At 41.3% G+C, this 18309-nt stretch overlaps 1 protein-coding gene across 1 annotated transcript in view; it reads left to right on the top strand.

The window, feature by feature from the left end:
• The window catches only part of PLXNA4 (plexin A4), a 1083593-nt gene that overhangs the window by 813281 nt on the left and 252003 nt on the right, over positions 1–18309 (top strand). Inside the window, exon 10 of the mRNA XM_075345346.1 lies at positions 6209–6409. Coding sequence (XP_075201461.1) covers positions 6209–6409 — 201 coding nt within the window. The remainder of the gene's footprint in view (positions 1–6208; positions 6410–18309) is intronic.

Here is an 18309-nt window from a genome sequence, read left to right as displayed (position 1 = left end):
GACGGGAAAGGACTTAAGGTCCATACCTCAATCAGTGAATTTGACGTGGTCCAGTGGCTTCTGGACCTCATTCTGGGTCTGAGTACCCCTCCCGGTGCTCCGGTTTCCAGTTGGTTCCCCGGTTCGGTACCGGCAGGCCACTACCCTGTCCCAGTCCCTTACAGCTCCACCAGCCGTCTTCCCGGCTCCTGCAGGTGGCAATCACCGTCTGCTTCCTTGCCGCGGTACCAGGGCTACGACCCCGGCACCGGTCAGTGTTGCCGCTGCACACCTGACGTCTCAGGCCTGCTGCACTTAAACTTGAACTCCACCACAGACTCTAGACTAAACTCAACCGCTCACCCTGACTGACTGTTTCCTGTCTCAGGCCCTCTGGACTCCTCAGTGGGTGTGGCCAAACGCCTGGCTCTGCCCCCTGGTGTGACCATTGAACACTGAGAGAGGTGACAAGGGTTTTTAGGTTAGCTGCTGTTACCTTATTGGGGGAAGGGTGTTTGTGCAAGGGCCTACCTGTGACTACCTGGCTAGTCCAGGGCGTCACACTGGCATGGCTTCAGCGATGTCAGAACTCATGTTCTTGAGGCTCACGTGAGGTTGTTATACTGTGCAAGCCCTGTTCCCAATCACTACCGACTTCTCTCTCCCCAACTTTAGAAGCATAAGTAATTACCAGGAAGTGAGTTCTACAGCTGACGGCTCACTTCCTGTTAATTACTTATATGTCTGAAGGCTGAGACAGTAAAGCTGGTGGTGATTGGGCATGGGGCTTGCAGAGCATAACAACCTCACGTGATCCCCAGGAACGTGAGTGCTGGCACCTCAGGCATAGCACCGGCAATGGAGGTGAGGATAAGCTTTTTCTATTTTAATGGCTGCAAACAAAGGGAATGAGAAGGGGTTGTGAAAGTAGTGGACAACCCTTTTAAGCACCTAAAAAAGCAAGGTATCTCGATATAATTCATAATAAAGAACAGCAATCAATATATATTGCATTAATATATGGCACAGTATTACATTGTGTCTCACTCCTCAATAATTCAGTGTAATGCCTACCAGTTCTGTATACATAGTTGTGTCCTTTGCCTAGTTAAACAATACCACAGGGCCTACCTAGTGACACAATGGCATAGTATCCATTTCCTAGTGCAAAAGTACTATAGTGTGACATAACTTGATCGTTTCAATCTTAGTAGTAAGATACTGTCATAATGCTAAACACAATCTCTGAGTGTAAAGCCTGCTTTACACCTTACAATTTCGCATACGATATCGTATGCGATGTGACATGCCCCCATCGTATGTGCGGCACGTTCAATTTGTTGACCGTGTCACACAAACGATTAATTGCCGTCACACGTACTTACCTACCATGCGACCTTGATGTGGGCGGCGAACATCCACTTCCTGGAGTGGGAGGGACTTTCGGCATCACAGCGACGTCACACGGCAGCCGGCCAATAGAAGCAGAGGGGTGGAGATGAGCGGGACGTAAACATCCCGCCCACCTCCTTCCTTCCACATAGCCAGCGGGAGCCGTGGGACGCAGGTAAGCTGCAGTTCATCGTTCCCGGGGTGTCACACACTGCGATGTGTGCTGCCTCGGGAACATTGAACAACCCGACGTTCAATTTTTAGGTTTTGAATGACGTGTATGCGATCAACGTTTATTCGTTCAATCGCAATCGCACGGAGGTTTCACACACTACAATATCACTAACGATGCCGGATGTGTGTCACTTACGACGTGACCCCGCCGACACATCGTTAGATATATTGTAGCGTGTAAAGCCCGCTTTAGTCTGAAATATAGATACCCCCCATGCCGTCAAGAATAGCCGATGAAAAAGAATGGAGTTTATCTAGGAGCACAATTATATAGCTGGAAAACGGTGCAAAACCATGAAAGGAACACTTCTACTGAACATTGGATTGTCGTAGCCTCACAAACAGATAATAATCCTTTTTAAGTCTACAGCGTGTAAGCCATAATGTTGACTATTACCTACCAGAAAAGAGGATTTTTTTTTAACCAAAGAGCTATGATCATTGTTATCTGCTTAGTTCTTAAAATTGCCTTTAAGAAAATGGATTTCTTTGCAGTTTATGATTTTTTTTATTGCAAAGGTTGAGAAAAAAGTCACCTTTTTTGCTTAAGTTTAAAGAATTGGCTCAAAGGATCCATCAATAAAGGAGAGCAAAGCCTTGTAGGAAAAAAAAAGCTTTTACTCAAGGAATATTGAGCTCTAATCATGACTGAGAGCTTGGCCATCACCTGACTTCCTGCCAGCTTTCTATTTCTTTCCCTTAAATTGCTCTCAGAGGATACAAGACCAGGTTGGTTCAATATCACAGACTTCTGTTAGAACATATCAACAAAGAGCTACATTTCAAGCAAATTAAATAATGTTTAGAAGAAGCCAGATCACAATGTGCACTCACAAGCTGTGAGCTCGAGAATTACATTTAAATTGAAAAGTTATAGGGGTACAAGGTAAGAATATACGTCTAATGTGCAGATTCATTAGGCTGCACAGCTTTCCAATATAAAGTCCTCTGACATTCAGATAAACTTGCTTTACTAGTTGGTTTCTGGTTTCTTTTGTGACATGAATACTAACGCTTATCCTGAGTTGCTTATTAGGTATTTGTTGAACCAGAAAGTCAATGACACCAAAGAGCGTGTAGTTTTATACGGTATTTTGGATGTTAAGCTATTTAATTAGTGCCAAGCAAATTCTGGTGTTAGTCACAGATCCTGCCAAAACCTAATGTCTATGGATGCCTAGAGGTTGTGAAATGGTAACGAAGTACCAGAAGTGTATAACAGCCTGTTATTAGGGATAAACGTGTACTACCATGCTCAGGTGCTCGGCACTCGTTCAGAGCAGTTGGATGCTTGGTTGGCCACGAATTGGGCACCTGAGTATAATGGAAGTCAAAAGGGGACCTAAGCATTTTTCCATAAGTTTTCCTGGAAAAACGCTTGAGTACCCCAAGCATTCTTCCAGGAAAACTTACGGAAAAATGCTCAAGTTCCCCATTGACTTCTATTATACTTGGGTGCCTGAGTATCCAACTGATCTTAATGAGTATCGAGCACCCGAACATGGTAGTACTCCCTCCTCAATACTCATTACAAGTACTGAGCACCCAAGCATGGTAGTGCACACTCATTACTATTCATTACATGTACAGAGCACCCAAGCATGGTAGTGCTTGCTCATCACTACTCGTTACAAGTGCAGAGCACCCGAGCATGGTCGTACTCGCTCATCACTACTCATTACGAGTACAGAGCACCCAAGCATGGTAGTGCTCGCTCATCACTACTCGTTACAATTACCGACCAGCCGAGTATGGTAGTGTTTTTTTTCATCACTACTCATTACAAGTACAGAGCACCCGAGCATGGTACTACTCGCTCATCACTACTTGTTACAAGTACAGAGCATCCGAGCATTGTATTGCCCACTCATCACTACTACTTGTCACTCTCCTTTTTTCTATAACAGGGAAAATTTATAAGGAATCTGTCAGCAGGTGTTTGCTGCCTTAGCTCAGAGCAGTATGATATAGAGACAGAGACTCTGTTTCCAATGATATATTACTTACTGGGCTGTTTGCTGCAGTTTTGATAAAATCATTGTTTCTGTCTCTACATTATTTTACTATCAGATTAGGTGGCAAAAACCTAGTGACAGATTCCCTTTAATGTCCTTTTATATTGTTTATATAAAAATTAATAGATGTTTGCAACAAGTACAACACTTTTCTAAACAGTTTAGAAAATCAAGTGCGGTTTTGTTGAGTTACAACATGCATTTTATTTACTGGCATGTGTCACTTTTTAGGCACAAAGGCCCCAATTCATGCAAACTGGCATTATGTATGCCAGCCTTGATGAATTGTACAATGAAGTAATATGAGCAAATTTTATTAATTTATTATGGCATTTCTTTCAGCTGCTACAGCAATAATATATGTAAGGTAGATAGTGATGCACATTTTTTTAAAATAAATTTTGCTGAATTTGTTTGGCATACCCGGCCAAGCATTCCCCTGGCCAAACCCCAGCCACTTTTAAAAATATTGCTTAAAAACCCAAAACTTGCTAATTTTTTTTCTGCGTGAGGCTCGATAAACTTTGTGAAATTGCAAACAGTTTTATGCCAGAAAATTGGTATCAACTGATTTATCAGCCTCAAAATACTGATCTAAAGTATCCCAACCAAGCAAAAGTATAAAAAGTAAAAGGGAGTCTAACATGCTCCAAAGATGTACCAAATTTATCAAATAGCAAGTGCCCCAGTAATAGATTTGGCACACCGTTTGAATGTTTTTTATATACTTTATATATTGTTGTCCTTTTGGTAGACAACAGTATTAGTTCTGCTCCAAAGTGTGTTTGGACATGTCAGACATGTACATTTATTTTCAGCTCATTATATCTAGATGTTGCCTGAAGTTCTGTAGCCAGTAGTGATGGGCAACCATGCTCGCCACTGCTAGATAATCGATCGAGCATTGGGGTGCGCGGGTTTTCGCGATGCTCGGACAATTAACCCAGATACTCAAAAGTCTTGTATGTGAAACAATGACCACAAATCGTAGACTTGTTTCACTGAATGATATGTGCAGGCACCCCAGGGAGAACCAGTTGCAGTCTCTGAATGTCTCTCACTGGGGTTGAAACAATGTTTTTGGATGTAGTGTATCAAATGAAAAAAAAACAGCCTCCCTTCCCGCGAAAATGCTTTGTACGTGGGTGGAGAGCCAACCTGCCCAATCATCCATCGACTTCCATTATACTCGTTACTCAGGACTTGCTTGACTTGAGGACTAAGCACCCGAGCATTTTAGTACTTACACATTTCAAATAGCTAATCCTAACTCAATACCAAAATGGATTATTATGTATAGTCTATATACAGTATATAGTATTTATTTCCCATCACTTATACATAGTATATATGAGGCTGTAAGTTCAAGTCAGTAGACAGTTTGTGTATTCTGGTCGGTATAGTGGTCATAAAATGCGGTGGTTTAAACCTAGCTATAGTGTGGGATGAAACCAAAATGTAGAGAGAGCACAAAAACTATATGTTGGCATTGCCCTTACGTGATTTCTACCCAATCTCTCAGATTTTTTGCTTTAATCAGATAAATGACTCAGAGATGACTGAATCCTTTGAAAGTTTAATTTGCCAGCTTTGGCAAATTTTCCCTCCCCCGAACTGTTCCCAATTGATGAAGCCCGCTGGGTCGCACCCAAAGTCATATGAGCCTTCTTTGGCTGATGCAAATTTTGCCTTTTATATAATAACAGCACCAATTTTTGGCAATTTTCACAAATTCAATTGCAAATTGTTTGGATTCCCTGTGTCCAATGAATTTCCTAAAATTTTATACAAATTGGAATTGCTTTGAATAGATTTCTAGTATCTAGTCAATATTATTTTAGTGGGTTATATGGTGAAATTGAGCTCTTTTTGTATTTTTCTTCATAAACATTCCTAGGGTATAAAATGAACTGTAGCTGGTAATAAGTTCATTCTATTTTTCCTCTCTTTGCCATTCCTAGTTTGTAATGCTAACTTATGTTAAATGCATTCTCCTACGGTATAATGTTCCATTTAGAATGTTTAATTACATCTTCCATAGGTAAAAGAGCATCGAATGGCTTGGCTACATGTGTGAAAATGTTATAATTGTTGCAGTGAGAGTTCCAATTATCTTCTTGATTTGCTGGCTATAATTGTTTTCCATGACGGATGAACCTCTAATCATAGTGTTGCAGATATATCTATTGAATACAGCAGCATAGTTATTATGGTTTGGGATGTGATGTGAGAGACATTCGCTATGAAGATTGGCAGAATAGAAATTTAAATTACAAATTATGTGGAAACAAGATGTAGTTGGAGATGGTCAATGTGTTCTTTGGTGGGAATGTCGACTTCTGAAGATGAATGGATTTCATCCAAGTACCGTGTTTTCGGCTATTCTAAATCTTCTTGCTGCTTTACGTTATTAGTCTACATCATGATATATTTGTGAAAAAGCAATGAAGGTACACATAATGGTACAACTATATTTTTTTTACTGTATGCTTTCAAAGTTAGTGAACTGGTAATTATATTACTATATAGAAGGATATGGTATTGATTAACCAGAAAATGGACTACATTATACTTTCCTTCTTTTCCAGGAATGTCCTCAACTTCTTCATACTGAAAGGATCCTGATTCCAGTTGATATCGTAAAACCCATCACTTTAAAAGCAAAGAATTTACCACAGCCCCAATCAGGCCAGAAAGGCTATGAGTGCATCCTCAGCATCCAAGGAAATGAGCAGAGGGTTCCAGCTCTACGGTTCAACAGCTCAAGTGTTCAGTGCCAAAATACCTCTGTAAGTCTCTACACGATCACGGGGAGAGGGGATTTAACTGTATTTTTCATACATTTTTTTACCCCATGATGACAATTCATATTCCAATACTATAGTAGAGAAATATTACATTTGGTACAGTGGATCGGTTATGCTTTCTTTAATTTACAAAAATGAAAATTTTATTCTGATTGGCTGCTACAGATGTAAGGCATACCTCTCATTTCTGGTACCTTTCCAGAATTGGCTGTCTTGTATGTACATTGAGACTTATGTTCTGTAGATTTCCCCTTTTCAATCTTTGTCTCTCATTTTTATGTCTCTCTGAACTATTGGGTGGAAACTAGCTGCAATGATGTCTTTTATACATAGAGGTTTGGAGGGAATTAAAAGCCGTGCTGCCATGTGATGAACAAAGAGTCCTTGAGTTTTGATATGTGATTTTATGTGATTTTACTCTATGCATTTCAGATTACCAACTCCTTCATCAGGGTAATGGGATTATCCTTATTAACGAGTTGCGCTTTGTCCTTCCCTTATCTAGCGTCTGTACATAGCAGTTGCAGTATACGCGGAGTAGAAGGAAAGGGTTAACCCGCACTGCCGTGTGGAATGAGGAGATCACTCGGGAAAGTATATTTTAGTAATTTTATTATTCAACATGATTCAGAGTCAATACAACTTCTTCAGGCTCAAAATCACTAATGTACATCAGTGTTTTTGATCCTGAAGAAGGAGTTTTATTTACTTTGAATCACGTTGAATAATAAAATCATGATGATATACTTTCCTGAGTGATCTCCTCATTCCACACGGCAGAGCGGGTTAACCCTTTCCTTCTACTCCACGTATACTGATTCATCCTCATATCACCTCTTCCCTCCCCTCTCCATAGACTTGAATTTAATTGTAACCTGACACCTCATTATGCTGGCAATCCATATTACTTTAATTAACACGGCAGGCAGAGGGGAAATGGGGGGATTAGGGGAGGCCTGAGAAATGGATCATAAGTGAAGAAACACATTACTCTCATAAGATCCAGTACAAAGTTTATTATATTTGCTAGTACTATTAGTTTACACAAAGTTTATTGAAACAACTGCAACAACTTAAATGTTCATAAAACACACAGACAGTAATTATCAGAGGCAGTATTTAATACCTGCGACATAAACAACAATACAGTATCAATATGATTTGTTTCACATGTTGATCTAAATCTTCTGTTGTTTGTACAAGTGGTTATGAAGAAAAGATTAACTCTATTCCCAAAAGTATACAATTTGTAGTATAAGCGGTGGGGAAAGCACACACAATAGGGTGACCGTAGAAAAAATGAATTAAAGGGTATTGTTATCTAAGGGATGGTAAGGTGCCCCTCTTAAGAGTTCCACATGCTGGTGCCTCGTGGCTGGGAAAGGTCTTCAAGTAACTAATCCAAAAAAGTTTAAAAAAATCACTGATACAATTAGGCTGCACTGATGGAAGAAGATTTCTTGCTGCAAGAAGATGAGATAATGATCTTTTATTGAGACAACATGTTTCATTGCCGTACCGGTGTCTTTATCAAGTAATAATACCTGATATGTCTGTCATTTTTTTTTACTTGATAAAGACACTAGTGCGATGTTAAAACACGTCTTAATAAATGAACCTCATCGCATCTTGCTTCTGCAAGAAATCTTCTTTCGTAAGCACACCCTATTTGTACCAGTGGTTTCTTAATTTTTGGGGGACAATGGAATACAATTTTATATTCCAAAGATAGGCCCCTTAGGTTATCAATAAAATGGTAAAATAAAGTTGAACTAATGGGTACAATGTCACACACCTATGGGTCCTTAATATCCTTTGTAGTATATGCAATACTCAGTTTAATGAGCATACTGTAAACTGTTTACTATCATATAGAGTATGGTTAAAGGGAACCTGTCACCAGTTTTTTCAGTATTCAACAAAAAGTATCACCTTCGGCAGCTCCTGGGCTGCATTCTTTGAAGGTGCACCTTGTGCCTTGACTCCCCTTGCAGACCCCATAAATACCTTTATAAAATCTGCCACAATTAATTGTTCTGGTCGGATGATCGTCCTTTTTATCATCTCCTGTCCCTCCTTTTGCTGCTGTTTGCTATCCTCCTTTCATGATTGACGTAGATGACGCCTCTGTCATTATCCATGTAGCTGGGCTGAATCTCGCGCCTGCGCAGAGTCATTCTTGGCTCGCACAGGCTTAGTTCACTCTGCCCCATCCCTTACAGAGCTGAAAACATAGGTGCACTTGTGCGAGCCGGTGACGTCATCCACATTGCCGAGCACAATCTTGTGCCCGCGCAGACGGCTCACCAGCTTGAACAAGAGCACCTATGTTTTTGGCTCTGCCAGCGATGGGGCAGAGCAAAGTGAGCCTGCGCGAGCCGGGAATTACTCCGTGCAGGCACGAGATTCAGCCCAGCTAGGTGGATGATGATGGAGGCGTCATCCACGTCAATCATAAAAGGAAGACGGCAAACAGTGGCAAAAGAAGGGACAGGAGACAAAAAAGAGGATGCCCATTTGACCAGAAAGATTCATTAACATATGTGGTGGCAGATTTAATTAAGGTATCTGTGGGGTCTGCAAGCGGAGTCAGGGCACAAGGTGCACCTTCCTAGAATTCAGCCCAGGAGCTGCATATGGTGCTACTTTTTGTTGAATACTGAAACAACTGGTGACAGGTTCCCTTTAATTTATATCCATTGGTACTGGATGGGATGTTTGGTTTCTCATTGTCTAGTTTTATTAAGGTGGTTTTCTGGTGTAAGATTGTAGTGGCCATAGTATTAGAGACCTATAAAATAAGAATTACAGTTTCCACTCACTGTTCCCAAGTGCAGTGTTAGCTTTCTGTCGTTGCTCTAGTCAGCAATGATGTCACTTGTACAGTGCAAATCACTGCTGCTGCCAATCATTCTGATCAGCGACTCATGGCATCATAGCCTTGTCCTGTGATTGGTTGCAGCAGTTGGTGATGTGCGCTGTAGACGTGATGTCATCACTATAGCTGATCAACAAAGACTGGAGCATAGGCGGAGATGCAGTGCTATACTCAGGAAGGAAGAAAAACAACTGTAATTGCCATTGTATAGTTCTAAAACCCAATGTCCACATAAAATTTCTAACCAGAAAACCCATTTAACACTTGTTACATATTCCTCTTTAATAATGTCTCCTATCATAGCTTATAAGAATAAATGAATGTCTAATTTTGATGTTATGGAAGAAAAAACACATCACAGTGCCGGCTCACAACCGCCCCCTCCTTTTTGTTTTCTTCAGTATTATTTTTTATCATAAATTACGCTCACTGTTTCGTTAATACCGTTATCATTGCTTTATTGTTATTACATTATTTTTGCGCTCATTAACAATTATTAAATCTAAAATTGACTTTAAATATTTAGACAATTATTTTCAAATATGCATCATATCGCAGTAGACATATTATCTGTGCTAAGAAACAATCGTAGAACTTTATGAGCTGATACAAATGGCAATATAAAAAAATAAAAGCCACTGTAACATTACACGTTATTGAAATATGAACATTGTGTGGGAAGTCATAGGGGTTTATGGTTTGAAAAATTAAGTACAAATTACACAGTTTTCATAGCGAAGCTTGTGGGCAGAACAGAATTGCCAGACAAAGCGGATGATCATCTTAGCTTATCGATTTTATGTGCAGTATTATTGGAGTACTTATTATTTAGGGACGTTTAATGGATGATCTACTTAAAGAGGTATTCGGAGCACGAAAAAAATATCTGACTGTCCCTGTAATGACTCTCAAAACCCCCTTTTAACTTTATTTTCGTTTGTTTAGCTCCGATTCCCGCTTGTATCCAACCTTGTGGTCTGTAATTGTTTATATCCTGAATTTCCTACCACCTCTCCCGCTCTTCCTCCAGACTACATTTCTAAGAGGCAGAGGCATATCTGCTCAATGCGTCCTGTGTCTGCTCAATCCACCTAAAGAGCACCATAGAGTCCACACAGTCTCTGCTCACCTTTTCCCCTACTTATAGTGGTCTCTCTGGACCTAGTATGTTCTTCCCTGCAGTCAAATTTGAAAAGCTCTGACACTGGCACAACACATCTCAGTGCAAGAAGATCAATGCTATCGAGAGCAGAGTGTTCAGGTATTCCAAAGGAATGTAGCACTCTAGAATGCCTAGCACCATCCACTCTGTCCAATGACACTAGTTGATTAACATACTATTCTTGACAGTGGAGTCTACAGTGCCTCCGTTGCTTCTCGTCTCCCTCCCTATACACATCCTTAGTTGCTCATAACTTGCCAAGATTCGCTGACCATGCATCACATGATATCCATATTCAGAATGTACTGTGTTGACAGCATCTGGGTAAATCCTGCCACTTACATACAGTGTTGTGCACAGTGGCATACATAGAAATCACAGTGCCCCATAGCAAAAGTTATAATTGCCCCCGCCCCCAAGGGAAATAAAATATATATACATGGCGGGTTCATATCTGCAAACTTTTATAAACCCTAGAGAAGGACCTTTTATGGCCATTATAAGTATGATGCTCCCAAAAATGTGCCCACCCCCACACACTGAGTATTGTATTCCCACAGTGAATCCTCACCACTGCAGTTTCACCCTACACATACACTATAGAACATGATACCTCTATATTGCCAGCAACACCTCCAAAGTATGGTGCACTTAAAGTGCCCCCCATAATATAATATCCCCATAGTCCCACATGCATACAATATCATGGTATCGACACAGTATGATGACCTGTCAGTATGATGCCCCTATAGCCCCCCACTGAGTGTGAGGCCCCACTTTGCAGGCACTACTTAGTATAAGGACCCCCACAGTCTCTTACTCAGTATGAGGGCCCCCAGAGCTCCTTACTCCATATGAGGGCACCACTGTACCTCACACAGTAGGAGTGCCCCCAGAGCTTCTCCACACAGAATGAGGGCCCCTTAGTTTGTGACTCAATATTGTGGCTCGAACTGTCCTCCACACGGTATTATGGCCCCAATCAGGCCCCCAATCACTATAATGCCCACACTAGCTCCCATTCAGTATGATTATCCCCCTACCAGCCCCCCAATCAGTATGATCGGCCCCCATCACTCACCCATTCAGTATGATGGCCCCACAATTACCAACATTAAAAAAAAACACTACTCACAATGCCCAGTTTCCCTGGCATGCTGCTTCAGTCTGTACAGTGTAAGTAGTGAGGCTTCAGCACAGGTGTGGTGGCATCATCAGACTTGCAGTGCATGGAGTCTCAGACTCACGAGTACAGGCTGTATGGTGGATCACAGAGCCTCCAGCGCCCTGATCTACCATTCTAATCAATGGTATCCACATGCTGGGATGCAGATACTGCTGAAATTTTTTATGACGGAAGGCAGAGACACCAAGCCCCCACAAATCACAGGCCCCAGAGTGACCACGTTTTCTGCTGCTATGCACTGTATGCATATCTGCCAGGGGCGGCTATGCATGACTTGCAGACTACATTAAATTCAAAGCACAGAGACGTAATCACTATTCTGTGGATAAATAGACAATGGCAGGAAGTAAGGCGGTAGAGGTCACATGACTACAGGTTACATGCTAGGAACAAAACAGAAGTTTAACACTTTGTAAATTATGTAGTTTCTTAATTTCTCATAGGCTTTACAATGCTTTAATATACTGTGTTTGGATGTTTGGAAAGTCCCTTTAAATATCAAAATAGCTTCACACTTGGAATTAAGACTTATTCTAGGATAATTTTCTTAGGTTTTAATATTGGGAACGTAACCTGATTAATGTAAATATTTAATTCTCCCTCTTCTCCTTGCATGCAAGTACTGGACTAGTCTGGGATTAATAGTGTGCCGGTATCATGCCCACAAAGGCATAATTGCCATCCCAGAGAGTGCAGGAAGAGCAGGCATAATTAAAATTAGTCACTCTGTCCCTCCTACCTTTTTTCTTTGCACATGTCAATCACAATGATGTGTGCATGATACAAGTGCACTATTAGTGATTGACAGCGGTCTCAGACTAGTCCATTACATGCATGCAAACTGGTATGGAGGTCTAAAGATCATTTTTAACGGACACATGGGGAGTTTAGGTATACTATAGGGATCATTACAAATGGTACTAAACCAATAAAGAGCTCCTAACACATTCTAGGGGTAAATCCAGCTGTTAGGTTCCCTATATTGGATTCTGTTGGTGAATACCAGAGTACCGGTATATCAAAAAGAATTGTTTACAATATTTCAGTTAGAGTCTTAACACTAGAAGTCCCAGGAATTTCGAGCTCCATAGGGTTCCAATTGTAGAAATGTCAAATGACCCCTCTATGGGACGTCTAGTGTTAAAGCGCTTATACACTCTTCAACATTGAAGCTGCAACACCTAGAAGGACAAGGTATGCAGTTGTGAAAATCACAAGATTGATAAACATGTAAATGATGTGAAAATGATGAAAAAATAAAAATACATTTTTCAAAACATCTCAATTTATTTAGTTTTGAGTATCAAAACCAAACAGAAATATGGGCACTTACATGTCTTATCATGCTATCAATAAGGTTATCTAAGGAACGTTTTTCCATACTGAATGCACTTGAGCATCAAGATCCGCTACTGTTGCAGACCATAGTAGATTGTTTAGGCCACACATGAGCAATGTGTGACCCGGCTATATTGTGTTGATAACTGGATCCTAAGACACTTTCATGTTCCCCTCATGAAGGCCCCTTCATAACCATGCTCATGTGATCTAAGAACCAATCTCTGGCTATTATTGCATTCAGGAAAAAAAAATGGAGCTCATTGCTAAAGAGTATAGACCTCAAATTCACCCTCCATTGCCTTCTTGCTCTGCACCATGATTACCTTTGAGAGTGGTGGCATGCGGTCTATGCAAAACCTGGAGATGGTTGTCCAGCTCATACTCCAATGTCATGCAAACATCTACTGACAGTTTGTGAAGACACTGTTTAATGACTTGGAGACATCTAATTTCACCTGCAGTATTGAATTAGTTAATTATTTGCCATTTTTTAAATCTGACCAAAGCACAGGGACAACAACATGAGGGTCCTACTCCCAGTAGGATGGTGTGGGGTGGCATATTGTATGGAAGGTAGACTCCTCTAGTCTTTATTCTAGGTATGCTAACAGCCCAACATTACATTGATTTTGTCATAGAACCAGTTACCCTGGATTGCAGTGTCTCCAGAATTGTCTCTTATTGAGAACAACTGCTACGTCATTGGTCGGCAATTGTATAAGGAGCTGCCACTAGCCAATCTTGATAGCCAAGTGAATTCCAAGTGGCAAAACAGCTATCAGGCATCCATTAATAACCTCATTCATAAAATGCTGAGGTGTGTAAGTGCACACATTTCTGCACATGGTGCTAATATTAGTTGCCATGTTAATATTGTTTTCATCATTTTCAGTATTTATGTATCGTTAAAGGGAATCTGTCAGCAGGTTTTTGCTACCTCATGTGTCCGCAACATAATGTAAGCAAGGAGATTCTAAATCCAACAGTGTATCACATAGATTACTGGGTGCAACCGTTCTCACATAATCAAAGAATTGAGTTTTAGGCTATGTGCGCACGTTGCGTACAGTCACTGCAGAAATTTCTGCAGCGATCTGAAGAGCACATGTGCGCTTCAAATCGCTGCAGAAAATTTCCGTAGTGAAAAAAAAAAAAGCAGATTCCATGCGCTCTGCCTGCAGCTCCTGCCATAGACAGAGCAGGAGATGCATGCAGAGCGTATGGAATAAGTGACATGTCACTTCTTAGAACGCGCGCTTCAGGCAGCAGCCGAAGCACTGCGCTCTAAGACGCCACGTGCGCATGGCTCCTGCATAATCTTCATAGACTGTGCAGGGGACGCAGGACGCATGCAATTACGCTGCGCTACAAAGCGCAGCGTAACTGCATGTAATTACGCAATGTGCGCACATAGCCTTAGGCATATAGTTAAGCCCTGGGAGGTGTGCATTGACTGTGAGGTGTTGACCACAGCAAGGGGCGTGGTTTTTAGTTCTCTAATGTTAATCACATGATAATAAAGCCACCAGTACATCATGCTGTCCTCAGCTTACATATAAAAAACCTGCTGACAGATTCCCTTTAAGATTTTTATCAATCCTGTATTTTTATAATTCCATTACTTTTCCTTTTTGTTGTGGATGAGCGTACGAGGAAGAAAAATATTTGATCACTTTACATAACAGAAAGCTACTTAGATCCTTTCCTTCAGAATAGTAAAGAGCCTTCACAAGTTATCTGATTAATGTTAGAAACACTAAGTCCATACTTCAGAAAATGAAAGGCATCAAGAAAAAGGTAGGATTTATAAGCTGCATTACTACGTTATTTAGCACGCCATTTCAGTATAACATTGATTAAATCAGCATTTTGTTATCTTTAAAAATTCCTAAAACTATAATAAATTACTAATCATCATATTTCTCGGTGACCTTTATTTAATTTTCTGTCCTGATTCTAAATGCCAGCTGAAGGCTATGTTTCACTCTGTGTAATCTTGTCTGGTTTTTAGTACACTAAAGCGGGCTTTACACGCTACGACATCGCTAATGCGGAGTCGTTGGGGTCACGGAATTCGTGACGCACATCCGGCCGCATTAGCGATGCCGTTGCGTGTGACATCGATTAGCGATTTTGCATCGTTGCAAAACAGTGAAAAATCGCTAATCGGCGACACGGGGGTCCATTCCCAATTATCGTTACTTCAGCAGTAACGAGGTTGTTCCTCGTTCCTGCGGCAGCACACATCGCTGCGTGTGACGCCGCAGGAGCGAGGAAGCTCTCCCTACCTGCCTCCCGGCCGCTATGCGGAAGGAAGGAGGTGGGCGGGATGTTACGTCCCGCTCATCTCCGCCCCTCCGCTGCGATTGGGCGGCGGTTCAGTGACGTTTCAGTGACGTCGCTGTGACGCCGCATGGACCGCCCCCTTAGAAAGGAGGCGGTTCGCCCGTCACAGCGACGTCGCCGGACAGGTAAGTATGTGTGACGGCTCTGGGCGATGTTGTGCGGCACGGGCAGCGATATGCCCGTGTCGCGCAACAGATGGGGGCGGGTACCCACACTAGCGATATCGGGACCGATATCGCAGTGTGTAAAGTAGCCTTTAGTGAATACAGGGCAATTCAATAAGAAAAAAAACATACAAGATGCCATATAAATTGTAGATCATCCCAGTACTATACAGTGGTATTGGAAAGTTTTGTGAACCCTTTACAATTGTCTATATTTCTGCATAAATTTGATCAAAAACTTCATCAGATTTTCACTTAGTTGATAAACTGAACCAAATCAAACACTATAAACAATATTAGACTTTGTCATTATTTTGTTGAGGAAAATGATACAATATCACTTTGTGAGTGGCATAATTATGTAAACCTATAAGATTATCAGAGAATTTAAAGAGGAAGTTAGAGTCTAGTGTTTTCAATCAATAGGATAACAATCAGGTGAAGAGTGGATAACCTATTTTATTTGAAGATGTGTATCATGGCAGGAAGAAAGGCCGTTTCTGTGATGACTTAAAGGGAACCAATCATCAGTATTTTCGTATATAAGTTAAAGCCAGAGCTATACTGGCACTATCAGGCTGATTCTATATATACCATTTAGGCTATGTGCGCACAGTGCGTTTTTTGCGGCGTTTTGCGCGTTTTTCGGGTGCGTTTTTGGCCTCAAAACTGCATGACTTTGCTTCCCCAGCATGGTCTATGAGTTTTCAATTTTGCTGTCCGCACACAACTTTTTTTGTTAGCTGCGTTTTTGAGCTTAAAAAAAAAAAATGGACATGTCAATTCTTTCCTGCGTTTTTCTGCGTTTTCCCCCCATGCAATGCATTGGAAAACCGCAGAAAAACGCAGAGATCAAAAACGCAGCAAAACGCAGCCAAAAACGCACCAAATCGCGGTAAAAACGCATGCGTTTTTTGACGCGGGTGCGTTTTTGTGCGATTTTAGCGGCCAAAAACGCACAAAAACGCAGCATCAAAAAAACGCAATGTGTGAACTTAGCCTTAGTGGTCACCTCGGATGTTTAGGTTTTCAAATCCAAGAAAGTAAACTTTAAAAAATCATCAGCTTCTTGAGTGACAATTGCAACAGAGCAGATAATATATGGATGGGTATTTAGAAGGATTCCCTCCCCCCTGCCTTTTTTTTCTCCCTCTCTGTTCACTATGGTATTATACAAAGTATTCACTTTGCTTAAGGAGCTGTGGTGAGGTCATACCCATGTGACCTGGTATCCAGCTTTGTTGGCAGAGAACCCGCCCCTTCTGGTCACATGGGAATGACCTCACCACAGGTCCTTTAACACAGTGAATAGTTTGTATAATACCATAGTGAGCAGAGAGGGAGGAACAACAGGCAGGGGGAGGGAATACATCTGAATACCCACCCATATATTATCTGCTCAGTTGCAAATGCCAATCAAGAAGCTGCTGATTTCTTTAAAGTTTACTTTCTTGGATTTGAAAGCCTAAACATTCGAGCTGACCACTACAGGGATGTATAGAATCAGCCTGATAGTGCCAGTATAGCACTGGCTTTAGCTCATATATATGAAAATCCTGGTGATTGGTTCCCTTTAAGAAGAAGAGTTGCTCTCTGAAGAGCTTGGATTCTACCAATCCACAGTTAGACAAATTATGTTTACCAACAAAAATCAGCAGTAGCAGCACTTCACCTAATGTGATAGTCAAGCATATTTTATTTAACATTTTTCTAATAGTCCTAAAACAAATGATTTAGATAATTCTTTTGGCATTTTATCATTTTAAACTGTGTTCACTGTATAAAGTACTATGTTTAGTAGCAAAACTCTATGCATTTTTTAATATTATAGTTTAATTTGTAAAACTCTATCAGGACTAGAAACAAGGAACCTTTACATTCCCTGTTGAGTCAACTTCCTTTAAGCAAATCTCATAGCCCCTGATGTCCATGTATTAGTGGGTGCCTAAGTTGGAGATTGCGACCATTGTTGAGTTCCAAAACAAAGTTAAGGTAAGATAATATATAAAGATGGTTTAAAAGATAGTTTCCCTGACTAGTATGAATTCATATCAGCTTTAACACTATTAGGCTATGTGCGCACGTTGCGTACAGTCACTGCAGAATTTTCTGCAGCGTTCTGAAGAGCACACGTGCGCTTCAAATCGCTGCAGAAAATGTCCGTAGAGAAAAAAAAAAAAAAAGCCGACCGATTCCATGCGCTCTGCCTGCAGCTCCTGCCATAGACAGAGCAGGAGCTGCCGGCAAAGCGCACGGAAGAAGTGACATGTCACTTCTAGAACGCAGCGCTTCGGGCAGCAGCCGAAGCGCTGCGCTCTAAGACGCCACGTGCGCACGGCCCTGCACAATCTCCATAGACTGTGCAGGGGACGCAGGACGCATGCAGTTACGCTGCGCTACAAAGCGCAGCGTAACTGCATGTATTTACGCAACGTGCGCACATAGCCTTAGGATATGTGCCCACGATCAGGCTTCCTGGCATTCTGGACGCAGCATAATTTCTCTTGCAGAAACGTTAGTGTCCTGTGTGGGAGAATGTACTGTCCGTGCCCACAATCAGGATTATATACAAAGTGGAGTTCTCCCACTCAGAAAACTCACATCTCCACAAGAATACATTGACACGCTGATGCTCAGAATCCCTCGCTGCATGTCAGTTTATGCAGCAATAAAAAGAAGCACAGTGGGCATAGGATTGCTATAAATTGCATCCTTTGTACTTATACTGTACAATGCAGAATTTTGGACATAGGCAAAACACTTTGCTTCCAAAACACTGCAAACACTGAGCATGGGCTTATACCC

The sequence above is a fragment of the Anomaloglossus baeobatrachus genome, chromosome 4 (genome assembly GCF_048569485.1).
Source record: "Anomaloglossus baeobatrachus isolate aAnoBae1 chromosome 4, aAnoBae1.hap1, whole genome shotgun sequence".
Classification (NCBI taxonomy): Eukaryota; Metazoa; Chordata; class Amphibia; order Anura; family Aromobatidae; genus Anomaloglossus; species Anomaloglossus baeobatrachus.
This window is presented reverse-complemented; position numbering and strand designations above follow the sequence as displayed.